Source organism: Ranitomeya variabilis, chromosome 4 (assembly GCF_051348905.1).
Source record: "Ranitomeya variabilis isolate aRanVar5 chromosome 4, aRanVar5.hap1, whole genome shotgun sequence".
Lineage (NCBI taxonomy): Eukaryota > Metazoa > Chordata > Amphibia > Anura > Dendrobatidae > Ranitomeya > Ranitomeya variabilis.
Genome location: NC_135235.1, coordinates 146,885,410 through 146,912,895, shown reverse-complemented (window position 1 = coordinate 146,912,895; position 27,486 = coordinate 146,885,410). Strand labels below are relative to the sequence as shown.

At 40.1% G+C, this 27,486-nt stretch overlaps 1 protein-coding gene across 2 annotated transcripts in view; it reads left to right on the top strand.

Annotated features, from left to right (window-relative positions):
- Positions 1-27,486, top strand: part of GRID1 (glutamate ionotropic receptor delta type subunit 1) — a 2,026,904-nt gene that overhangs the window by 524,277 nt on the left and 1,475,141 nt on the right. For both annotated transcript variants that reach the window (XM_077259310.1, XM_077259311.1), the window contains exon 3: positions 23,731-24,015. In XM_077259310.1, coding sequence (XP_077115425.1) covers positions 23,731-24,015 — 285 coding nt within the window. The remainder of the gene's footprint in view (positions 1-23,730; positions 24,016-27,486) is intronic.

Sequence of the window (27,486 nt, the reverse complement as noted above, 5' to 3'; positions counted from 1 at the left end):
TTCTCTGTACCCGCTCTAGTTCAGTAATGTCTTTCTTATACACCGGAGACCAGAACTGTACACAGTATTTTAAGTGTGGTTGAACTAGTGACTTGTATAGAGGTTAAATTATGTTCTCCTCATGAGCATCTATGCCTCTTTTAATGCATCCCATTATTTTATTTGCCTTTGTAGCAGCTGCCTGACACTGGCCACTGAATATGAGTTTGTCATCCACCCATACACCCAGGTCTTATTCATTGACGGTTTTGCCCAGTATTTTACAATTAAGCACATAATTATACATCTTATTACTTCTGCCCAAGTGCATGACCTTACATTTATCTCCATTAAAGCTCATTTGCAATTCATCAGCCCAAGCTTCTAGTTTACATAAATCATCACGTAATATAAAATTGTCCTCCTCTGTATTGATTACTCTGCAGAGTTTAGTGTCATCTGCAAAAATTGAAATACTACTCTGTATGCCCCCTAAAAGGTCATTACACCATGTTCCAAATTATTATGCAAATTACATTTTTCTCGGATTTTCCTTAATGGTTAGTACAAATGACAGTCAGTCTAATAAAAGTCATCACCCATTAGAGCAGTGGTCCCCAACTCCGGTCCTCAAGAGCCACACACAGGTCATGTTTTCAGGAGTTCCTTAGTATTGAAGTGATGCAATTTTTGGCTGTCCAGGTGATTCCAGTTTCACCTGGGAAATACTGAGGAAATCCTGAAAACATACCCTGTGTGTGGCTCTTGAGGACCAAAGTTGGCGAACACTGCGATAGAGTATACATGGAATTTTATTGAAGAAACCTCCCAATGATAAGAGTATAATCTCCAAAATGAATAAAAACTCAAAATGCACTGTTCCAAATTATTAGGCACAGTAGAATTTCTATACATTGATGTGAACTGCCTCCCACCCTCATAGATCTTTTGCTTGATGATACTCCAAAGGTTCTCTGTAGGGTTGAGGTCAGGGGAAGATGGTGGCCACACCATGAGTTTATCTCTTTTTATGCCCATAGCAGCCAATGACTCAGAGGTATTCTTTGCAGCATGAGATGATGCATTTTCACGCATGAAGATGATTTTGCTCCTGAAGGCACGTTTCTGCTTTTTATACCATGGAAGAAAGTCACAAATCTCTTCACAGTATGATGATTACTCTTAAGTTTTTGTGAAATATCTAATGTTTTCATACCTTGTCCAAGGCATTGCACTATTTAACGCTTTTCAGCAGCAGAGAGATCCTTTTTATTTCCCATATTGCTTGAAACCTGTGGCCTGCTTAATAATTTGGAACATCATTTTAAGTAGTTTTCCTTTAATTAGAATCACCTGGAAAACTAATTATCACATGTGTTTAAGATTGATTTCAGTGAACCATTGAGCCCTGAGACACAATACCATCCACGAGTTTATTGAAAAAACAAAACAATTAAATCTTTATGACACTTAAATCCAATTTGCATAATAATTTGGAACATGGTGTAATTAATAAGCTAAAAAGAAGCGGGCCTAATACTGACCCCTGTGGTATGGTCCCTCGTAAACCCATGTTGATACTGGGTCATGAGGTTATTCCTCTTCAGATACTCCAGCATAGTATCCCTTAGAATGCCCTCCAGGATTTTACCGACACTAGAGGTTAAGCTTACTGGCCTATAGTTTAAAAGTTCAGTTTTTGTCCCCTTTTTGAATATTGGCACCACATTTGGTATATGCCAATTTTAATTAGCGCTAAGCCAGATGTTATTTCTTCCTCAATTTTTTTGAAGTCTGGTTATACACACAGAAAGATGAGTCTCTGGAGTTAGGGTCCTTTCATGAGAGCGACCTTGTCATTGATGGTTTATAAACTTTTTGATCAAAAGCAGTTAACGGTTAACATACATTTTTGTGGGTGCATTAATTGTGCAAAAGGAGTGGAGAAAATGCTTTCAAAATTAGAAGTGTTAATAGTATATTTTTATCACATAACAAAATGCAAAATTAATAAAATACAGTAAGGGAAATCAGATTCAAATTAATATTTGATGTGCCCACTAGAGATGAGCGTACCCAAACTTAAAAATTTGCTGTTGTAGCGGGCAGAGTGGTGCTAAACGCCAAATACGGACTTCTCCCAGAAGTCCATTACAATGTTTGGAGTTCCGTTGAAGCCTCTTGCGGAGAGAGATAATTTTGCAGCTCTAAAGTGGTAGGGTTAAGCTTGTCTTGAAAATTTATGTCACACATCTGACACAACCTAAGCCAGCTGTGTACTCAAGTCACTGACTTAAGAATATTTTTGCTGGAGGTGCATGGCACTCATAAGATAACCCTTTTGCATTAAGTGGCATGAGCCATTTAATAATTTATGTGCATCTTACTCCAAATCCCTGTTAATTTTTAGGACTCTCCCAGCAGATTTTTGCTATGTAATCCGAGACACTGGACTGTATATAGTTTCAATGAAATCATTGTGTTATTAGCAAGAGATTATATTTAGACTCATTGTCTCATGCTATGTAGTCCTCCTGCACCATATAACCTCGCCCTCAACACTAGTTAGCAGGTACATGGCAATTTAGAAAACACACAGGAATCGGTGGTGTGGGCGGGGTAATACAGAGCTCGGCATTTAGAGAACTCCTACATCTGCAGAAGCGACAACAGTGATTTTAACAAAGCTACAGCAACCAATACTGTAAGTGATACACCAGGGTCTCTGCCTTTATTTCATGCTACTCTCAGATAACAAGAATAAAGTGACCTACTCTACTATAAGTTTCAGATAAGAATTTTTTTAGCCATTCTTCATAGATCATGTGGGTGCAGCCTGTATTTATAAAGACCTTTGATTGACCCCAATAAGGCCATATTCACACGTTCAGTATTTGGTCAGTATTTTACCTCAGTATTTGTAAGCCAAAACTAAGAGTGGAACAATCAGAGGAAAAGTATAATAGAAACACGTCACCACTTCTGTATTTTTGACCCAAATTTGGTTTTGACTTACAAATACTGAGGTAAAATACTGACCAAATACTGCCAGAGCCTAAATCTAAGCAGGGCTGAGTTTGTCATGATGGGTTTTATTTCTCGTAAAGTACAGTTGTACTTATGAAAGTAAAGTGAGAAACCAAATCTACTAGCTGACACATTATATCTCTCGATGTAAATGGCTGGTTGTTTTTTCTAGACATATGCCAATTAAGTAGCGCAGGAGAAGATAATTTACAATTTCGAAGCTTAGAAGCACAGCAGTGTTTTCTGTTTTGAGAAATACTTTCGGAAAAAAACGTTGATCATAGGATATTGATGGGATCATACATCAAAACTGAATGACTTTCGAAATGATCCTGCAGAAGTTCCAGCAGCGCCGCTCATTGAGATGTACAGGATAATTCTTTAAACAATAGCCGACTAGAGCAGATGTCTGGATTATTTAGGCAGAATCACAGAGGTAGAACAGGAAAATGAAATCAATTACGCACGAGCCAGATTGGAAATTGTTGCCGCATTGTTGACAACTAGTAAAAGTTATTTTTTCTACAGCTCCCAACACAGGGGAAGTTTTGAGTTATTGCATAAATATTACTCATATTGTACATTTCTTCTCTCTGGTGACCTCTTGCTCTTCAAAATGCTGTAATGCAGAACTTACAGGAGACAAATCTTCACACAGATGACATTATAGTAATTGCTTTGCCAGAAGGAGGTACTCTTTTATATAGAAAATGATATCTCCAGTCCAGTCCACCTCCACACTATCGTCACGTCAAGGTGACTGAATGAATTACTCATCAGATGGGATAAGCCTTATCTGGCAACAGTCGCACTATCTGTACCGCGAGCAGGATGTCCCCGATGACAGTGCAATACATTGAGACTCATTCATAACCGCCAAATTTATGGAACAATCTTCTATTAGCATAATTAAGGTAGGATAAAGTGAGATAATTTGTTTGCTATAAATACTGGGAAATTCAGTTGCTGCAGAGCAGGCACAAGAAGAAAGTCCCAAGGAGAAAACATAGAACAAAGGGTTTACAGAAGTGGAAAAAATATGGCTGCTGCAATGTAACACACAACTGAATGACTATGGCTGTGTTGCATAAAATTATTCTGCAGAGTCAAAGCTCGTCTTTCAAATATTTGATTTGTAGAATTTACTGGAAAAAGTGGATAAAACAATGTTTACACGTGTAAGAGTCAACTCGCTGCTTGGGCGCCATTTATCAAGATGCCAAGAATAGCGCACAATGTTAACAGCCAATTGCATATAGAAGGTATATTCTGTATGCAGCTGGGCTGAATATGTACCAACGTATTTCACTGAGAAATATCAAACTACACTCTCAAAGGGACATTATTCTTAGAAAATAGTGTGAAAATCTATTTCAGAGATCGGATATGGAAAACTGTCCCAATTTCCTCAGCCTTTGGTATGAAACAATGTTTCAATTTTGATTTCATAAAGTAGTAGTACACATGAAAAAATGTAACTATGTAATATATCTTATCAGATAAATCTGCTTCTTTTCCCTCCTGGATTCATCAATCCCTTTCAAATCATGAGTAAAATTAGTAAAAACTGGATTTAGTGATAGATAGTTGGTGCTTTTAGAATTTCCATTCAGATAGTCGGGGGACAGAGACATTCTGCTGCAATAGTTGCTCTCTAAAGGAATAGAAAATGAACATATTATCGTTTGTTAGTCTGCAGCATCATCTACATGATTCCGCAGTCTTATAATAGTCTTTTGGAGTTTACTGGTTAATCTCCCACTGATCAGCTCCATGTTTGGCTGATGCCGCACCCACCTACACAAGGGGGTAAGGTACCACAGAGAAGTTTCTGCTGTAGCCATTTGTCTCACAGCCATACAAAGGACAGTAAGAAGTGGGGAATGGCTGAGATCCTGAGACACGCAGACGTTTCATTACATATTTGCTAGGCTTTATTGTAATTTGTAACAAAATAAGATGAGAGAATCGAAGGAGACTAATGGAAAAACTGCTGAGATATTCTTTGCATTCTCTGTGTCTAATGTTCTAATGAAGCAGGGTTACAAAAACACTTAGACTATGTGCACACGTTGCGGATTGGTGTGCGGATTTTTCCGCACTGTTTTTGCAAAATCCGCAGGTAAACCGCACTGTGGATTACCTGCGGATTTGCTGCAGTTTTTGTGCGGATTCCACCTGCGGTTTTACAACTGCGGATTCCTATTGAGGACCAGGTGTAAATCGCTGTGGAATCCGCACAAAGAATTTTTTCTGCAGCATGGGCACTGCGGATTTTGTTTTCCATACGTTTACATGGTACCGTACACTGCATGGAAAACAGCTACAGATCCGCAGGAAAATGTGCAACGTGGGCACATAGCCTTTATGACAACCATAAGTATTTCCTTTTGGTTGCATGTAGTAGTAGGTACCAGCCATTCAAATGAATTGCTCACTCAATGATTCATGGGGCTAGATGGAGCTCCTATACCTTAATAAAATGATTATACTGATTTAACTTCCTTGATGATATAATAATGATTACAACACAAAATTTGTCTTAGACCAATGACCACACCATGTCTCGATAGAAAACCATTGGATTTCCACAAGGCTATATGTCAATATTTTGTGGTAATAAAATCAAATGCCCAAGAACAGCTATTATGCAGGACAAAGTACAGGCAAGAAGATGTTGTATATAGTGCTAGGTTTATGATACAATAAAATGCACATTATTTTATTGATATTAAACTATTAACATATTAAAGGGTATATGTCAGTATGACCATCCCGCCTGAGCCATCTCTATGGGCATGTAAGTCATAGGAAGCTAAATAAAATGATGCCTTGATATCTGTGATCCAATGTCTTATTCCAGAGAAATCCACATTTTCCTTATATGTAAATGAGCCCTTAAGATCTATGGGCTGGACACTGATCACCCTGAGAATCTGCCTCCAGAGCTTATTTTAAATAAAAGGGGGCAGAGTTATGTGTGATTATAGCTGAAACATCTGCAAGTTTCTTTCAGCTTCATCTTTCATCTCACAGGCTGGCAGTGTTGCAGTAGCACAGATCTGTAAGAGCTGCAGCTGCTAACTTGTTTGCTATGAGACTAAGTTCACTTCTGTTTTTACTGTGCAAATTACATGTCTCACACAGTTAACTCCATCTGTCTTTTAAAATAAGCTGTGGAGGAAGATTCCCATTCAGCTCGGTATCCTGGCCTGAGCTTTCATAGCTCTGCTGTATTGAAACAATATTGCAACTCTGTCTGCCTGTTGGATGGAAGCTGAAGCTGAGAGGAACCTGTCAGGTATAATCACACAGAGCTCAGCAGTGAGATCAGGAAAGTAAAGAGTAGCCACTACACAACACAATAGTAGCCCTTTCTATTTAACTTTCTATAATATATAGCTCAAAAAAATAAAGAGAACACTTAGGGTATGTGTCCACGTTCAGGATTGCATCAGGATTTGGTCAAAATTTGTCATCAGTATTTGTAAGCCAAAACCAGGACTGGAACAATTAGAGGAAAAGTATAATAGAAACATATGCTCCACTTTTACATTTATCACCCACTCCTGGTTTTGGCTTACAAATACTAATGAAAAATCCTGACCAAATCCTGATGCAATCCTGAACGTGGACACATACCCTTAAACAACAGAATATAACTCCAAGTAAATCAAACTTCTGTGAAATCAAACTGTCCACTTAGGAAGCAACACTGTTTGATAATCAATTTCACATGCTGTTGTGCAAATAGAATAGACAACAGATGGAAATTATTGGTAATTACCAAGACACAGTCAATAAATGAGTGGTTCTGCAGGTGGGTCCCTCAGACCACATCTCAGTACCAATGCTTTCTGGCTGACGTTTTGGTCACTTTTGAATGTTGGTTGTGATTTCACACAAGTGATGAATGCTACAACCCACACAAGTGGCTCAGGTAGTGCAGCTCATCCAGGATGGCACATCAATGCGAGCTGTGGCAAGAAGGTTTGCTGTATCTGTCAGTGTAGTGTCCAAAGGCTGGAAGTGCTACCAGGAGACAGGCCAGTACACCAGGAGATGTGGAGGGGGCCGTAGGAGGGCAACAACCCAGCATCAGGACTGCTACCTCAGCATTTGAGCAAGGAGGAACATGAGGAGCACTGCCAGAGCCCTGCAAAATGATCTCCAGCAAGCCACAAATGTGCATGTGTCTGCAGAAATGGTTAGAAACCGACTCCATGAGGATGGTCTGAGTGCCTGACGTCCACAAATGGGGGTTGCGCTCACAGCCTAACACCTTTCAGGACACTTGGCATTTGCCACAGAACACCAGGATTGGCAAATTCGCCACTGGCACCCTGTGCTCGTCACAGATGAAAGCAGGTTCACACTGAGCACATGTGACAGACGTGACAGAGTCTGGAGACGCTGTGGAGAGCGATCTGCTGCCTGCAACATCCTTCATCGTGACCGGTTTGGTAGTGGGTCAGTAATGTTGTGGGGTTACATTTCTTTGAAGGGCTATACAGCCCTCCATGTGCCTGCCAGAGGTAGCCTGACTGCCATTAGTTACCGAGATGAGATCTTCATACCCCTTGTCAGACCATATGCTGGCCCTGGGTTCCTCCTAATGTAGGACAATGCCAGACCTCATGTGGCTGGAGTGTGTCAGCAGTTCCTGCAAGATGACGGCATTGACATTATGGACTGGCCTGCCCATTCCCCAGACCTGAATCTGATTGCACACATCTGGGACATCATGTCTCGCACCATCCACCAATGTCAGGTTGCACCACAGACTGTCCCGGAGTTGGCAGATGCTTTAGTCCAGGTCAGGGAGGAGATCTCTCAAGAGACCATCCGCCTCCTCATCAGGAGCATGCCCAGGCATTGTAGGGAGGTCATACAGGCACGTGGAGGCCACACACACTACTGAGCATCATTTCATTGTCTTGAGGCATTTCCACTGAAGTTGGATCAGCCTGTAACTTCATTTTCCAGTTTGATTTTGAGCATCATTCCAACTCAAGACCTCCGTGAGATATTAGTTTCGATTTACATTGATAATTTTTAGGTTTTATTGCTCTCAACACATTCCACTATGTAATGAATAAAGATCTAGGAAGTGGGATTTTAGCGTTCCCTTTATTTTTTTGAGCAGTGTATATGTATGTATATATATATATATATATATATATATATATATATATATGTGTGTGTATATATATATTATATATATATATATATATATATATGTGTGTGTGTGCATATTTATATACACACACAGCTGGTAGTATATATAAATATATACAGTTTATTCAAATGCTTCTCAAGTGATCCTTAAATACAAGAGCAAAAAATAGATCTGTTTGATGCGTAGATGAGAGCAGATAGATAATAAAGAACACAGAAGAATGAAAATAAATAGAAAGAAAGAGGATAGAATGGCAGAGAAAATAAGAAAGAAAGAAAAAGAAGATTGAAGAGAACTTACTATTTTTTCAAGTTATACAAAATTAATTTTACACTTCAGTGCCTCTATGTACTGTTGCTAAGGGAATATGGGCTAAATTGTTGTAGTGTACCTTTTGAAAAGAGTATCCTTCTTCATCCATATCTCCCACCTATTGTATCATTTTATTACTTTCCTCCCCTGCCAGCATTCATATTGTCACTTTATAGATAACTGTTGTTTCTGTGGGTGACTTTATTCATTGCTAGAGTTATTTATTTGTGATCAGAGCACAACATCCTGCTGGCTAAATACACATCTTGCTCAGCAGGGAATTGAAGGGAATTTGTTTTCAGGCTTTTGCTATCTCATTTAGGAGTAACTTAATGTAGAGACCCTAATTCCTGTGATGTACCACTTAGTTTACTGTGTGCAGCAGTTGTGACACAATAAGAGTTTTTAGATGTAGCATGTAGCAGGCCTGAGAAAGCTAACCCCGCCCCAAATCACAGCTTTATGTGTATTTTGTCTATTAACATTAAGCTAATAATCAGTGGCAGGGGTGTGGTCAGACCAGGGCTCATGTGAGTTATAGTTCAGGCAGTGATAATCTGGGGAAAAAGTGCTCTTTGTATTGAAATAGCAGCACAAAGCCTAATAAGTGACACATTGCTGAAATCAGTGTCTAAGCCCATACCTCATGCTGTCATCGGATTACATAGCAAAAAATCTGCTGACAGATTCCCTTTAAACTTAGCAGAGGCAACCCTGGAATAGGTTTAATAGTATGCTTTTATATTGTTGCAGATCTAGGGTTTATTTTCAGTTAATTATTGTAAAAATCCTGCCTGATCACCTTACTCTAAGTGCGGCTACTAGGACCTGAACTCAACAGAAAGTCTTTGGAGGGAGCTGAAATTCAATGTTGCCCAGGGAGCCTGAAAGATCAGTAGAAGACCTGTATGTAGGAGTGGGCCAAAATCCCTGCTGCACTGTGTGCAAACTTAGTCAAGAACTGCAGGAAATGTCTGACCTCTGTCATTGCAAACAAAAGTTTCTATACTAAATATTAAGTTCTGTTTTTTATTGTATCAAATACTTATTTCATGCAAGAAAATGCAAATTATTTATGTAAAAATCATACAATGTGAATTTCTGGATTTTTTATAAGATTCTGTCTCTTCCAGTTGAAGTGTATCTGCGATAAGAATTACAGACCTCTCAATTCTTAGTAGATGGGAAAACTTGCAAATTGGCAGTGTATCACATACTTATTTTTCCCACTGTATTTCCTCCCATGATTCACTCAGCCATATGGGTGAGCATGGAGTGGGCACAGTCACCACTGTCGGCACTGCTCACTGTGCCGGGAGCGCCGACTGTAAGTATGCCCCAGCACTTTGGGTGACAGGTCTCTGTGCACATACACTCTGCAGAGCAGGAAGGGTTGATCTCTGAGTGGTGACAATAGTCACTCTGTACATCTTCCTCATGACAGAAAGTCAGAGGCTCATGGGGAAAAAATAAGTTCATTTCCTCCTGGTAGCTTTCAGTAATGCTGCAGATTAGTCACATATCTGCAGGTAAATAGTGTTCTCTGAAGAGATATGTTCCTTTTTAGCATAAATCTCCTAATCTTTGCATATACTATAGTTCCCATTTTTGGAGGAAATAATCCAGCAAAATATCCAGAATATCCAGAATAATATGATGGGAATACCTAAGTGCCCAGAATTGGACTGGGGTGCCAAAGGGCCAGTCCGAGCCTGTAAGTGCCTCATCTGTTAGGTGAAGATGTACCAAAGTTTTCCCCTGCCCTAGGCAATTTCAGACAAACAGATGATGCTTTAAAGACTGGTAGACATTTAATACGCTATCAGAATGTTTAGGGACATGGACCACTAATAGGAGCAGTGGTTATACCTATTTGTCAGTTTCAGCAGACATAACCCAAAGGAATGTAACTTTTATTCAGCTTGGATAGTGGTGTGCCCATTTAGAGATAGTTGCCTTAGATGTAAAGTGGTTTCCACACTCAGGGATGAAGGAGAAAATACAGACATACACAGGAGACAATTCAGGAACAACTTTAGTCTTGAAAAGGAAATTGTATTCCGAGTCAACATGCAGGATGTTTACAAACATTCTCAAAAGAGGTGTTATGTTACCCAGCAATAGTGCTCAGCTACAAGCATGACTGGACTGGCCATCTGGCAATTCTGGCAAATGCCAGAAGGGCCTGTCTGGTCATGAGCTGCCTTGTCTGCTATGTTGTTAACCGAATCTGTGTTCTCAAGACACCCATACTGTTAAGAATTGTGACGGAGCACAAAGTTGCTGACCCCGTCACTTACCCCAGCAGGCCACGGGTATCATTAGAAATACTGGTCTTGAAGAAAATCTTCCTTTCCTCCATCCAGGGTAATATTAGTAATATATCCCATCTGGTGCTTGGGGACAGGGACAGCATGGGCCTGTGTGATTTCAAATGCCAGGGCTGAATTTCATTCCCAGTCTGTACCAGGCTATAAGTATGTATCAGGTGTATACAAAACATGAAATAGTTTAAGCCACGCTATAACATACACATGGGTATGGCATTTACATGATAATAAGGCAACTTAGATAACTAGGTGCTTTCTGCACTGCACAGGGGCTTGTGTTAACCAACACCAACAACACAGGATGCAACAGTGTTCAAAAAGGTTGACATTGGTGGCCTACACATCTAATACCCCCACTGATCAGCTGTTCCCTGTGCCAACAGCAGGTGGAAGTTTCCAGTTGCAATGATACAGTGGTGGTGGCAGGATGCTGTCCCTATAAGCAGCGCCCAGCCTTGGCCACTCTACTGTTGATAGAGCTGGCTGTGCAACTTCACAACTGAGCACAGTTACCTGCCATCGGCACTAGGAACTTGGATAGGCCATTAATGTAAAAGTCCTAGACAACCACTTAACAGTCCAGAACATAACATTTGGGTTCTCGTGACTTAATTCATTAATTTTTACAAGAGACTACAGATCCATTTGCAAACCTTTTACAAGAATAACAGAGGAACAGCACAACACAGAACTCTGAGAAGAATGTTCCCGAATTGTTATTGACTTACAACTTGAATAGAGGAGTTTGAAGTGCTTATTATGATGACAGCTTCCCTCTAAGTAGACAGATCTTCTTTATACAGTCACTCAAGACAATAAGTCTAATCTATATTTTAACAACATTAGTGCTGCTTTTATGTTGTAATTACGATGTACGTCTGTGGAAACACTTCTTCATCAGAATTAATTCTTTCTTCATGTTTCTTGTGGGATTGTATTGATGCACTGCACTCTATAATAAAGGCGTATGTCCAGATTTCCATACCCTTCAAATAAATGAGATTTCATTGAAAATGGAATTAATAGATTTTTTGACACTTGCATTTTATAATAGTGCACAGGAGCTTCTGATTTTAGAGAAGACACTTGACTGCCTCCAGATCAGCCACATTTTAATAAATTAAAGCGAGAAATTATGATCCGCATGGAAGAAACAGTATATTAGAACTTGACAAATGCACATTAGGTAAAACACATCTTATGTGAGAATTTCTGACTTGTCTAAGAAAATCATCAAGTAGAAGTGAACGCAAGACTCCCATCGTGCTACTAATATAATGAAACCAAGTGCTTTCACTGATGGGTACATTACATTATTACAGAGATCTTCTCTGAAAGATTAAATCGACTTCTAATTATACATTCCACTTAAGACTATACTTGAGAGAGTGCTATCTATTAACCTTCTTGTTTTAGCTATTATCACCATTTTCTGTATTAGATTTTGTAAAGCCTGGATTTACTTGATAAATTAATAACAAAGTGATCTCATATTTTTACTTAAAAGAGTTTGTGGAAAATCCTTGCCCTTATCGCAGTTTGATAAAAAAATACTCTTCTTTTTGCACCTTTCTCAGGTCCAGCACCGAGTCTCCACATCCAGTGTCTGTTATTGCCTGCGGTGATGATGTCATGTCAACAGCACTTAAGCCAATGACTGAGTTAAGTGGCTCTGCCTGAATTGATGGCACGGACCATCTGAGCTCATAGATTGGCTGCCTCGTGATTGACATGAAATCAGCGCTGCAGACAATAACAGGCACAGGGAGCATCAGCACATTTACGGTGACTTCATTGTTTAATTGTAAACATAGTACAATTACCAGAGTAATATATCAACTTTTTTATAAAAGAGGAGAGGAAGAAAAGAGAGCAAATATACGTAGGGTGGCATGGAAAATATAGAAAGGGAGCTTGTTTTATTTTAAAACAAACCAGCCAAAGAACAGAGCTTTTTGTAAACCAGAGAAACCTCTTAAATTGGCGTTTCCTAGCTAAGAAAATAGGGTCTACATTTTTTTTTCCAGAAACACCGCCACTCTTTTTCAAAGAATCAGTCTGGTTTTGTAACATTTTCCCATTGATCTGGTTACCAGACACAGAAAACCACAATACATATCTTTTTCTCTGATCCCTTTTGACATACATCAAACAAATATAGTGGTATGAGCACCCACTCCTGGCACCAGAGAATCCTCATAAGTCGCAATGCGCGCCATGTGAAGATTCACAAGTGTGCAATCACATGGAGTAACTGCAGATTTACAGCGTAAGTCCGGGGTCACAGTAGCATAAAGCACCCGATGTGATATGGTAATGACACTCAGCTTAAACTCTACTGCGAGCATGAGCCAAGTGCCAGTACTCTGTGCCCCAATCCCCTCGCTTGAGAAACTCACAGCACAGGTGCGGAGGAGTAATTTCTCCATCTCATCCATTGTCGGCAACCGCAGTAGTTGGGCTGCACTTGGATGACATCCAGTACGATGTTTCACACGCAGTCATAGTCTTCTATGGGTGCGTACGATCTGATTCTCGGATGCAATCCTGCAATTATTTTCTCTTGCTGAATCAGTGTGAGAAGATAATCTAAGCTCTGAGCTGCCCCATAGAATAGCACTGGTCCGAGTTCTATTCAATAAAACATTGCATAACTCTCGGCCATGTTACACGCTCATGTGAGCGAGCCCTAAGACAAAAAAAACCCTTTTAAACAAGATACACCTACAACATGATGCATTTAGAAAAAAAAATGAACCTAAAATACACACCGAAAGTCAAATTCATCATTTACATTTTTCCTTTTATTGTTTTGTGGAATTCATTGTCATTTGTGAAAGATTTCTCAAAATGGTGCACGTGTGTCAAATTTTACACAAAATAAAAAAAAGCTCTTTATTTTACTTTTGGACCATTTCTGAAACTATTAAAAACAAAAGGTGATATGTTTCGAAAAATAGCCAAAACATTGTGTTACAATATCTGGCATACAAAAAACTCACTCCATCTGTGACAAATTTTGCGACTTTGTAAAAAAATTCAAATTTCAGAACAGGAACAAATGGCCCAAAAAATGCATGTGTGTAGTGAATTTAATTTTTCTTCATGGACTCACATCACATATCTATGGACTCCATCCTGTGTGCCTCATTTGTTAGTAATAAAATAGACTATAAAAAAAGCAAAGAGCTGTGGGCAAATAGCCATATTGCACACAGGACACATACCCATCAACAGGAGCACAGCCAATGTGCATTTCTCGTAAGCTTAGTCCAGAACTTTTTGCTCTTTTTCTGATTGCTGTTTGCATGGCTGATACTGACTCTTTATCTAAAGCTATTACGTTTGTTCATAGTATGACTTTACATTTGGCAATTAAGCCTTGTGATGATTTGTCCTCCAACTTTGATACATATGAAAAAAACAAAACACAAAAAAAACACAAAAATTGAGCTTAACTTAAGTTGGTACACATGCAGAAGTTAAACACATGTTCACATTGGCCGCAAAACATTAAAACCTACAAGAGAAAAAAGTAAGCAAAAGCCCTGTTGTAACTAAGTAAAAAGCAAAAGTGCATTTAAATAACACAGAGCTTTTAGTAATACTGTTTTTTTTAAATAAAAAAAATAGCAAAAAAGGCATCCCACCGCATCAAGGTAACTCTGATCGGGACAGTCCTACACTGTCTAATATTCGAACCTTACCATGTGTCAATGTTGACCTCAGTGTGAATAAGGGCAGTGTGAATGTAGGACTGTCCTGATCAGAGTTACCTTGACGTGGTGGGATGGCTTTTGTGCTATTTCTTGATCAAAAAACAGTATTACTAAAAAAACTCTGTGTTATTTAAATGGACTTTTGCTTTTTTACTTAGTAACATCAGGGTTTTTGCTTACTTTTTTCTCTTGTAGGTTTTTTTGATGTGAAATGTTATTTATGCCTTTTTTTCAAAAATATTATGATTTGAGAGTCCTCAGTGGTTGATACCTTTTAATGGCTAACTGAAAAGATAGTAACAAATTGCAAGCTTTCGAGACTACTCAGGTCTCTTCATCAGAATGAACCAAAATCTGAAGAATCACATATTTTTACACAACTCAACACAGAAAAAATGCAATAGATAGGATAAGTGATGTGAAGCAGAACTTTCATTATGGGAGAGTGATAAACAGTTGTGGCCATAAATATTGGAACAGTTCATAGATAAGGAGTATGAAAGTTTTATTGTCCTGATCAGGGTCTGGTTCTTTGTTGTGATGCCCCCACAAGGTTCGAGGAGCAAATTCCTTACCTGATGTAGAAAACATTAATCCACAAGACACATTAATTCCTGCACTGAGTGTGTCATAGTTGTCATAAGTTTATACTCCTAGACTCTTCTGTCCCTCTGAGATTTGAAGTTACCTTTTAATACAAGTAATTTCATGTCCATGGTGCTGTGATCAGGGATACAAAAATGTTTGGCCACAGGTAAATCTATTCTTTTTTCTCTTCTCTTATTGTGTAGTGATGAGAATTCATTCTTGTTCTAAGTTTTTGCTCTGTCTCCCCTACATAAAGACCCTCAGTTGGACATTTAGTACAAATAATAAAGTACACCACATTAGATGGGTTGCAGCTGAAGGTACCTGGGATCTTGTAGTCCTAATGTGAGTTGGGGATCCATATCTTGTCCATGGTCATTATAAATGGACAGGTTTTACATTTATTCTGGTTGCAAGGAAAGGTTCCTGTAGCTGTTGGAGAGGACAGGGAGCTTCTGACATTGATGTTTATTAGATTTGGGGGCTGCCTAAAAAACAGTTTTAGGGGGTCTAGAAATCTGGATTGTAATCATAATGTGGTATACTTAATTATTTGTACTAAAATAGCGCCATGCAACAATGATTGGAAATGTTTTCAGCAGTTGTGTAACTCCTGTTTAAAATAAAGAATTAAATAAAAACAGCCTGTGCTCCCACGCAATTTTCATAGCTGGGGGCTGAGGTTAATAATCTGGGACAAGGGACAATGCTCCATAAGGTTGTCAGGCTATTAATAATAGCTCACTGCTGTTTGCTTATGCTTTTCTGATGATTTTACAGGGGAACTCATAAAAAAGTGATGTAGTGTCCCCCTATAAATTCAAACCAGCAAAAGCTAAACAGACAGATGTGGAATGATATTAATAGCCTGGGAAGGGGTCAGAAATATTGCCCCCCAGGCTACCAACATCATCCTTCAGCAACCCTAGAAATGGCGCAAGCATAAGATGGGCCAAATCTGATTAGCTTAGCTCTTCCCACTCGCACTGTGGCAGTGTCAAATGGGGTAATAGGGTTGGGATTGATTTCACCTTTGTATTGTTAGTTGACATAAAGCCCAGGGGTTAGTATTGAAGAGGTGTCTATAAAACACCCTGATTACTAACTCCAAGTTATAATCACTTTATGCCTCTTCCATTGAAGGCCACATCCCCGGTAAAAGACAGAAAGTAATAAGCAACAATAATTCTCACCTTAAATCTAATCCATCAATGCCCATGTCCTCTTTTTAAATAAAATAAGAAGAAACTATATCCCTCAACTGACCAAAGTGAAGATAATCCATACTGTCCCACGCCGTAATCCATCTGTGCGATATCTTTTATAAAACCTGAATGGTGCCATGATTTGACCATCCAGACTGAAAACCAGGACACAAAGAGGTGCTGTGAGCGTATCTTCAGTGAAGAGCTTTGACATCATATAGGTTGCCACCGGTCACTGAATTTGCATTCTCAGGATCACTTCACTGTGAGCCAGGACGATTAACTGAGGTGACCTCAATCACAAGCACTGTGAGAATGTTACCTGGAGCTCAAAGTGATCTCATTGAGGTCACCGCAGGTCATCAGGTCGCTCAAAATGAACGGCACTCACAGCAGCTCATTGTTTCCTGCTTTTCAGCGTAAACAGTTGCCTCATGGCACCGTTCATGTTAAAAACCAAGAATGAGCAGATCCTTGTAGGAATGAGCAGACCTGTGGATGTTCGGTTTTGTTGGGTTTCAGTGAACTTTAGTCTAAATTCCGATTCGGATACCAGATCTCTACCTGAACTTGAACCCAAACCCAAACCTCGTAGATGTCAATAGGGTCCTGAACTTTGGACCTGTAAAATGTTTGTAGTAAGGGCTGCAAAAGTCTCTCTCTCGACCCGAACCTCAAACACTAAAATGGACTTCCAGGAGAAGTCCATGTTCAAAGCTCAGCACTAAACGTGTCGGGTATAAACCCTGAACTTTACAGTTCGGGTTCGCTCATCTCTACTTGAAAGTATCATAGCATATAACCTAGCACAGCCAATCAGGGCATCACAGTCATTATATAAAAAATGAGAGTCGGCCAAGCAACTCCATTTTAGGATTTTATAGTGTAGTGATAAGAAGTCAGAAGAGATAGTTCATTCCTCATTAGGATAGCAAAAGGCCTAATTTGATTGTGGTTTCCTACTCTAGTACTGAATAGTGTTGAGCGATACCGTCCGATACTTGAAAGTATCGGTATCGGAAAGTATCGGCCGATACCGGCAAAGTATCGGATCCAATCCGATACCGATACCCGATACCAATACAAGTCAATGGGACTCAAGTATCGGACGGTATTCCTGATGGTTCCCAGGGTCTGAAGGAGAGGAAACTCTCCTTCAGGCCCTGGGAACCATATTAATGTGTAAAAGAAAGAATTAAAATAAAAAATATTGCTATACTCACCTCTCCGACGCAGCCTGCACCTTACCGAGGGAAGCGGCAGCGTTCTTTGTTTAAAATTCGCGCTTTTCTTTCCTTTACTGAAGTCCCGGCTTGTGATTGGTCGCGTGCCGACCATGTGGCTGGGACGCAACCAATCACAGCAAGCCGTGACGTAATTTCAGGTCCTTCAGGATTTTAAAATTACGTTCCGGCGTTGTGATTGGTTGCGTCGCAGTCACATGGGCAACGCAACCAATCACAGCAAGCCGTGACGTAATTTCAGGTCCTTAAGGATTTTAAAATTACGTCCCGGCTTTGTGATTGGTTGCGTCGCAGTCACATGGGAGACGCAACCAATCACAAGCCGTGACGTCACGGGAGGCTGGACACGCGCGCATTTTAAAATGAGCGCGTGTCCAGCCTCCCGTGACGTCCCGGCTTGTGATTGGTTGCCTCGCGGTCAACCAATCACAAGCCGGGAGGCTGGACACGCGCGCATTTTAAAATGAGCGCGTGTCCAGCCTCCCATGACGTCCCGGCTTGTGATTGGTTGCCTCGCGGTCAACCAATCACAAGCCGGGAGGCTGGACACGCGCGCATTTTAAATTGCTGGTTTCGAATTTCCCTCTCAATCTCTGTTCTTTCTCCGTCGGATTATTACCGGCCCCTCTGCTGTAGCGGCGGTCGCTGTGTATACCGGTGGGGGCAGCTCTACCCCGCTGATAATACCGGGTCCTGTCCTTCCAGCTGTCTGCCCCCAAACACGGCCTCCCGTGACGTACCGGCTTGTGATTGGTTGCGTCGCGGTCAACCAATCACAAGCCGGGAGGCTGGACACGCGCGCATTTTAAAATTTTTAAAATGCGCGCGTGTCCAGCCTCCCGGCTTGTGATTGGTTGACCGCGAGGCAACCAATCACAAGCCGGGACGTCACGGGAGGCTGGACACGCGCTCATTTTAAAATGCGCGCGTGTTCAGCCTCCCGGCTTGTGATTGGTTGACCGCGAGGCAACCAATCACAAGCCGGGACGTCACGGGAGGCTGGACACGCGCTCATTTTAAAATGCGCGCGTGTCCAGCCTCCCGGCTTGTGATTGGTTGATCGCGACGCAACCAATCACAAGCCGGGACGTCACGGGAGGCTGGACACGCGCCCATTTTAAAATGCGCGTGTGTCCAGCCTCCCGTGACGTCACGGCTTGTGATTGGTTGCGTCTCCCATGTGACTGCGACGCAACCAATCACAAAGTCGGGACGTAATTTTAAAATCCTTAAGGACCTGAAATTACGTCACGGCTTGCTGTGATTGGTTGCGTTGCCCATGTGACTGCGACGCAACCAATCACAACGCCGGAACGTAATTTTAAAATCCTGAAGGACCTGAAATTACGTCACGGCTTGCTGTGATTGGTTGCGTCCCGGCCACATGGTCGGCACGCGACCAATCACAAGCCGGGACTTCAGTAAAGGAAAGAAAAGCGCGAATTTTAAACAAAGAACGCTGCCGCTTCCCTCGGTAAGGTGCAGGCTGCGTCGGAGAGGTGAGTATAGCAATATTTTTTATTTTAATTCTTTCTTTTACACATTTTTACATTAATGTTGTTTCGATACCGATACCCGATACCACAAAAATATCGGATCTCGGTATCGGAATTCCGATACAGCAAGTATCGGCCGATACCCGATACTTGCAGTATCGGAATGCTCAACACTAGTACTGAAGCATATTGAAAATGGGAGTGGTAGTCTCAGTCTGTGAAATGTGAATAATATTCAAGTAATAGAGAGATGTTGTACTAGAGTCAGTGTGAATGTGAATTAATTTTTTTATTCTTCACACTATACAAACAAAGAGGGTAATTTAATGCTCCTCTGTCCTAATTACCAAGTGATATTAGTCAAAAACATGTGCACCTGCCTTGTGTGTGTACATATATATATGTATATACAGTGAGGAAGATAAATATTTGATGCACTGCCGAATTTCCCACCTACAGGAGAGGTCTGTAATTTGCATCGTAGGTACACTTAAACTGTGAGAGAAAGAATTTAACAATAAAAAACAAAAAATCACATTGTATGATATTTAAATAATTAAATTGCATTTTATTGCCTGAAATAAGTATTTGATCATCTACCAACCAGCAAGTATTGTGGCTCTCACAGACCTGATAGTTTTTCTTTAAGAAGCCCTCCTACTCTTCACTCATTACCTGCATTAATTTCCACTGTTTGAACATGTAACATGTATAAAATTCACCTGTGCACACAATTATTCAACCCCACTCCAACCTCTCCACAAAGCGAAGACCAAAGAGCTGTCTAAAGACACCAGGGACAATATTGTAGACCTGCATTAGACTGGGATGGGGTACAGGACAATAGGCAAGCAGCTGGATGAGAAGGCAACCACCATTGGCACAATTATTAGAAAATGGAAGATATACAAGATGATTGTCAATCTTCCTTGGTCTAGGGCTTCATGCAAGATCTCCTCTCGTGGGGTAAGGATGATTTTGAGAAAGGTCAGGAATCAACCCAGAACTCCAAGGGAGGACCTGGTCAATGACTTGAAGAGAGCTGGAACCAATGTCACAAACATTACCATTATTAACACACTACGCCATCATAATTCTGAAACCATGAAAATCGTAAGAATTTGGCCAAAAGCCTCCTTCCCTCAGTAAGATCATTGAAGATGGGTCGTGGGCGGCCTTCCAGCATGGCAATGACCCAAAACACACAGCCAGGGCAACTAAGGAGGGCTCCCTAAGAAGCATCTCAAGATTATGGAGTGGTCTAGCCATTCTTCAGACCTCAATTCGATAGACAATCTTTGGAGGGAGCTGAAACTCAATGTTGTTCAGCGACTGCCCTGAAACCTGAAATATCTGCAGAAGATCTGTATGGAGGAGCGGGCCAAAATCCCTGCTGCAGTGTGTGCAAACTTGTTTAAGAACTACAGGAAACGTCTGACCTCTGTAATTGCAAACAAAGGTTTCTGTACCAAATATTAAGTTCTGTTTTTCTATTTTATCATATATTTCATGCAATAAAATTCTAATTGTATAAAAATCATACAATGTGATTTTCGATAAAAATTACAGGCTTCTTCATTCTTAAATTAGTAAATAAGAAAACGATTAAAATCGTGAGTGCATCAAATACTTAATTTCCCCACTGTGTGTGTGTATACTGTATATATATATATATATATATATATATATATATATTGAGACCACTTGCACATGAACATGACTGTGTTTTCATTAAATAGCTCAAAAGAGTTATCTGTTCCAGAGTCTTTTCTGTATTGAGATTCCAATTATCCACTCATTTCTAGTCATCAATCATTATAATCATGCCCATTGATATTAATGATGTGGCTATTGTCACTGTCCCTAGTGTACACAGCATTTGCTGATTGGTTCATGTTTGGCAGTACATACAGTACAGACTATGAAAATGTTAAATTCACACTGAATGCATCAAAACTATGAATTAACACATATGGAATTATAAACTTAGCAAAAAAGTGTGAAACAACTGAAAATATGTCTTATATTCTAGGTTCTTCAAAGTAGCCACCTTTTGCTTTGATGACTGCTTTGCACACTCTTGGCATTCTCTTGATGAGCTTCAAGAGCTAGTCACCGGAAATGGTTTTCACTTCACAGGTGTGCCCTGTCAAGCTTAATAAGTGGGATTTTTGCCTTATAAATTAAGTATATAATTGCACATGTGTTAATTCATAGTTTTGATGCCTTCAGTGTGATTTTACAATTTTCATAGTCATGAAAATACAGAAAAAACTTTAAATGAGAAGGTGTGTCCAAACTTTTGATCTGTACTGTAGTTAGAGCTAAGTTTCCAATATGAAAACAGCAATATATTTTAGTTGTATTTTTTTGTATTGCATTATTTGTATTTAAAGGAAATGTGTCATCAGGAAATATTATTTTGCTAAGATTATGTTTTTGTATTAAATATATTATTTTATGTATTTAGCAAGTTTTTTTTTCAAATAAACTACCGTTCAAAAGTTTAGGGTCACCCAGACAATTTTGTGTTTTCCATGAAAACTCATACTTTTATTAATCAAATGAGTTGCAAAATGAATTTAAAATCTAGTCCAGACATTGACAAGGTTAAAAAAAAAGATTTTTATGTAAAATAATAATTTTCTTCCTCAAACTTTGCTTTCGTCAAAGAATGCTCCCTTTGCAGAATTTTCAGCATTGCAGACCTTTGGCATTTTTGCAGTTAATTTGCTGAGGTAATCTGGAGAAATTTCACCCCATGCTTCCAGAAGCCCATCCCAAAAGTTGTTTTGGCTTGATGGACACTTTTTGAGTACCATACGGCCAAGCTGCTCCCACAACAGCTCAATGGGGTTGAGATCTGGTGACTGCGCTGGCCACTCCATTACAGATAGAATACCAGCTGCCTGCTTCTTCCCAAAATAGTTCTTGCCTTATTTGAAGGTGTGTTTTGGGTCTTGTCCTGTTGTAGGATGAAATTGGCTCCAATCAAGCGCTGTCCACAGGGTATGGCATGGCACTGCAAAATGGAGTGATAGCCTTCCTTATTCAAAATCCCTTTTACCTTGTACAAATCTCCCACTTTACCAGCACCAAAGCAACCCCAGACCATCACATTACCTCCACCATGCTTGACAGATGGCATCAGACACTCTTCCAGCATCTTTTCAGTTGTTCTGTGTCTCACAAATGTTCTTCTGTGTGATCTAAACACCTCAAACTTGGATTTGTATGTCCATAACACTTATTTTCAATCTTCCTCTGTCTAATGTCTGAGTTCTTTTGCCCATATTAATCTTTTCCTTTTATTAGCCAGTCTCAGATGTGGCTTTTTCTTTGCTACTCTGCCCTGAAGGCCAGCATCCCGGAGTCGCCTCTACACTGTAGATGTTGACACTGGCAGTTTTCGTGTACTATTTAATGAAGCTGCCAGTTGAGGACCTGTGAAGAGTCGATTTCTCAAACTACAGACTCTAATGTACTTGTCTTGTTGCTCAGTTGTGCAGCGGGGCCTCCCACTTCTCTTTCTACTCTTGTTAGAGCCTGTTTGTGCTCTCCTCTGAAGGGAGTAGTACACACCTTTGTAGGAAATCTTCAGTTTCTTGGCAATTTCTCGCATGGAATAGCCTTAATTTCTAAGAACAAGAATAGACTGTCGAGTTTCACATGAAAGTTCTTTTTTTCTGGCTATTTTGAGAGTTTAATGGAACCAACAGATTCTCAACTAGCTCAAAGGAAGGTCAGATTTATAGGTTCTCTAATCAGCCAAATTGTTTTCAGCTCTGCTAACATGCTTGCACAAGGGTGTTCAAGGGTATTCTAACCATTCATTAGCATTCTTACACAGCTAGCAAACACAAAGTACCATAAGAACACTGAAGTGATGGTTGTTGGAAATGGGCCTCTATACACCTAAGAAGTTATTGCATTACAAACCAGATGTTTATAAATAGTCATTTACCACATTAACAATACATAGAGTGTATTTCTGAATCATTTAATGTTAGCTTCATTGGAAAAAAAACTGTGCTTTTCTTTAAAAAATAAGACAATTTCGAAGTGACCCTAAACTTTTGAACGGTAGTGTATCATTTGTATTTATTTGAAAGTTAAATCTTGGATCATTCACACTTTGTTACTGGGCTATAGTAGAATCATACCGCTTGTTCTTTACAGAAGAGTTTTCAAAAGTGACTTAATTATCATAATTACAATTACACAGCTGATAGCACAGGATCTACCAATCACAATAGGTGATGTCACAGCTGACACTGTTCCCTTCCACCTTCAGAATAACTTTTGCACACACTCATTAGAGGCTTCATTGCAAAATATAGCATCTGAGTAAGTCTATGGCTGCTAATGTTGTACAATCAGATTGCTTGAAAGAACAGGAAATATGAGTCTAAAATAGCCCCAGTGGCCAGTGTGAGAATTGCAAGATTTATAAAAAATAATTTTAAGACAGCTTGTGATATGGAAAAAAAAACACATTACCTTTTTTAATTAATTTTACAAAAAAACTATTTAATACCTGAATGAATAAATGGAATATGTTACTATGACAATTCTCTTATGCCATATAATGCAAAAATTTGACCATACATTGTGAAGGAGCGTGACCATATTTATTGTGTTTCTCTTTCAGCGTGTGACTTGATGACCCAGGGGATTTTAGCCTTAGTGACGTCTACTGGTTGTGCCTCAGCAAATGCCCTTCAATCATTAACAGATGCCATGCACATCCCTCATATCTACATACAGCGCAACACTGCTGGATCACCAAGAACTGCGTGTGAACTTAACCCCAGTCTGGATGGAGAGGAATACACATTGGCTGCTCGACCTCCTGTTCGCCTCAATGATGTCATGTTGAAACTAGTAACAGAACTCCGATGGCAGAAATTCATTGTGTTTTATGACAGTGATTACGGTAAGGAATCATTTATGTATTTTCTTTCTAAAAAGGCTTGAGAATACAGTGAGCAAAATAATTGTGAAATAAGTTAAAACAAATGTAAACTGTCAAACTTGATGCTATATTTTTGATTGAAATGTTATATGTGTTGCTATAACTTACTATATTTGGATTACATTTGGAAAAGTTAACAATTTACCATGAAATGTAACATGGAGGATACTACGGTTCCTTAACCCCTTCATGACGAGGTCAATTTTTGTTTTTGCATTTTTGTTTTTCTCTCCCCTTGTTTCCAGAGCTACTTATTTTATTTTTCTGTCCACATATAGATACGAGGGATTTTTTTTTCTGGTGAGATGAATTGAACTTTTGAATGACAGTATTCATTTTACCACATAGAGTATTGCAAAATGAGAAAAAAAAATTAATTTGGAGAAATTGGGAAAAAAAAGTAATTCTAACATTGTTATTTTATTTTTTTTACATTGTACTTTTGTGGTCAAAATGATCTCACAATGTGATTTTGATTTTCATTACAATTACAGCAATACCAAACATGTCAATTTTTTAAATTACTTTTACGGTGAGAAAAAAAATCAAAAATTTGCAAAAAAAAAAATGTTTGGGCTGTTCCAGCATTTTGCAATACCTTTAACATTTTCATTTTTCGGTCGATGGAGCTGTGTGATGGCTTATTTTGTTGCAAGGCAAGACATTATTTTTATTTAGATAATTTTGGGATGGATCTGACTTGTGATCACTTGTTATAGCATTTTTTGTGGAATTGCAGAGACCAGAAAAAAATTAATGTTGCCGTTCTTGATTTATTTTCATTTACAATGTTTACCAACAAAGTTAATTATTTTTATATTTTCATAGATAGGACTTTTCTGAATGCCTTGATACAATTATATATATTTTTTGTTCACTTTATTTTTAAATGGATGACTTGAATTGTTAAGTTTTTGTTATTTTTTTTCACATTTTTTCAAACTTCTTTGTACTTTTAATTGTTCTTCTTAGTGCCCTTAGGGAACTTGATGGTAGGATCATCTGATCACTTGTGCCATATGCAGTTGTAAGGGGTGTTCAGGCCGCTGGTTTGAGCCCTTCATTCCTGTGCATGCCTACCTAATGAAACTGGGTATGTTTTGTGTTTGCTGTGTGCCCTGTGTAGTTTATGATAGCTGACACTGTTTAATATGATAATGGCTGACACTGTTCTGATGTCTGTGTGTTAGGGACAGGAATAGGGACAGTCAGTGGCAGTGGTGGGTCAGCATTAGTAAGGGTTATGGAAGTGTAGTTGTGGGTTAGTGTTAAGGGGGCACTGTAGAGTAGAAGATTAGATTGTGTTGAGAACTGGTTTCAGTCAGAGTAGTGACAGTTGAGAAAGGGGCAGAGCCAGTGTAGTAGCAGGGAGAGTGCCTTTCAGAGGTAATTTTCAGGTAGTGAGAGGAGCTAGAGCAGAGTGAAAATTAGAGGAATTGTTCTAGAAGGAGTGGTAGTAGTTGTGTAGTGAGTTACAGAGATACAGTTGAAAGAAACAGAAGAAGCACTGTGGGAAGCAGGTCTGGAGATGTTAGATCTTGAAGCACATGAATAGCGAGGCAGTCTGCAAGGGTTGGTGGCTTGTCTGTGGGTTACCTCCAGTGATGTCCAGGACTTATGGTTCGAACAAGAATTGCAGAGGCAACCCGATTTTTTGCCCAGGATGGGGAAAGTTGACGGGGAGCACCTAGTATCAGAAAGCTGGAATTCCCAGGGGACTGCGGATCTGGAAGACATGGTGTTAGAAGATAAGCTGAAGGAAAAGACCAGGGAAAGTGCAGGAGGAGAAGTTCTTATGTCTTTTGAAGATTGTAAGATTAAGTCTGTTATGAAGATGCATGAATTGAGTAAAGTTTTATTGAAAATGAATCTGGACTTTGATAACATTTGTGTGTGTCTGCAACGGATTGGAGCCCTGTATGCTGTGAAGAATTCTGACCCACAGGTCGGTGAACTACTTGACACACACAGCACACCACAAAATGGACATGATATTTCTGTAGCGGAGCGTCGGGGTGTGATGAGGAAGCAGCAGCAATCCATCGGTACAGCTACCGCCCTGGCCCCCATTACAAAGTGATGCCACAGGATCACTGTGTATAGAGGAGATCACAGTCTACTTTGCAGACCAGCCACATGCTGGGTTCAAGGAAGCTCCGTAATAACAAGCACAGTGGTCTTCAACAGGCCCCCTGCTGTCATAGCAACCTATTGGCAATCCACGATCTTGCAGTATGCACACTGGAATGATGCACCTTCATGTCAGCATGTGTTTAATGGCGCTGTCAGAGATTGGCAATGGGATTTAATAGGTTAACAACCACGGGCAGAGCTGCGCTCCACCCATGATTGTTAGAGGCAGGTCCTCATTTTAATGCTCAGCAATGCACCCTGTGAGCCCACTCCATACTCCTCCTGCTCACTGTACATGTATGGCGCATGTTGTGAAGGAGTTAAAGGGAACCAGTCACTTGCAAAATTGTATTATCCTGCAAATAGGGGGTTAATCTGCAGGTTAATAACTTTTTCTATCTGTCCAGTGACCGCACTGACATCTACTGGGAACTTTATTCCTCCTGGCAGCATTTGGCTTTCAGTCACAAGGGTGGTGCCCTCGTAGTTTCAGTCAACGCTCTGTGCATAGAGAGTGGTGCCTATGACCACTGATGGCTCGCTTCTCCTTATAGCTGGTTGTCATTCAATGCTGGTTGGCATGGTTACAGCCCTCTATACACGGAGCGGTTTTAAAAACCATGCTAGTGCCACCTGTGTTACTGAATGCCGAACACTTCCCGAGGAAAAAAAAATCCTCCTGGCAACGGGGCAGATTGAGAATGCTTTCAGCCTGCAGATCAACCCCATATCTGTAGGTTAATAGCATTTTTTCACATGAAAGGTTCCCTTTAAATAGTGATTTAAGCTTAATTCCTTTGAAATTAGTTTACAGTATGTCTTTAAAATAGCTACTGTATTTTCCGGCGTATAAGACAACCTTTTAACCCCTGAAAATCTTCTTAAAAGTCAAGGGTCGTCTTATACGCCGGGTGTTGTCTTATAGGGTGTTTGCAGACCAATGTGCATATGGTGGGGGGAGTGGTCCCGATGATAAAGAGAGGGGTCGTCTCACAGGGATGGTGTAAGCGGAGTATCCCCTTATTACCTCATTGTGGCAGCGATGCTCTCTGCGGGTCTCTGTGCTGGGGGGCGGCAGCTCTTTGTGCAGCGTCCGAGCTCCGCCAGCATTCCATCAAAGCCCGGAGGCCCCAGCAGCTCCATTGCTGCAATGCGATGGCCTCCAGTAAAATGGCCGCTGGGGGCGGTGCATGCTCAGATTCAGATCTCATGCCGAGATCTCGGGAGACAAGATCTGAAACTAAGCACGCACCGCCCCCAGTTCCCATTTTCCCGGAGGCCACCGCATCACAAAAATGG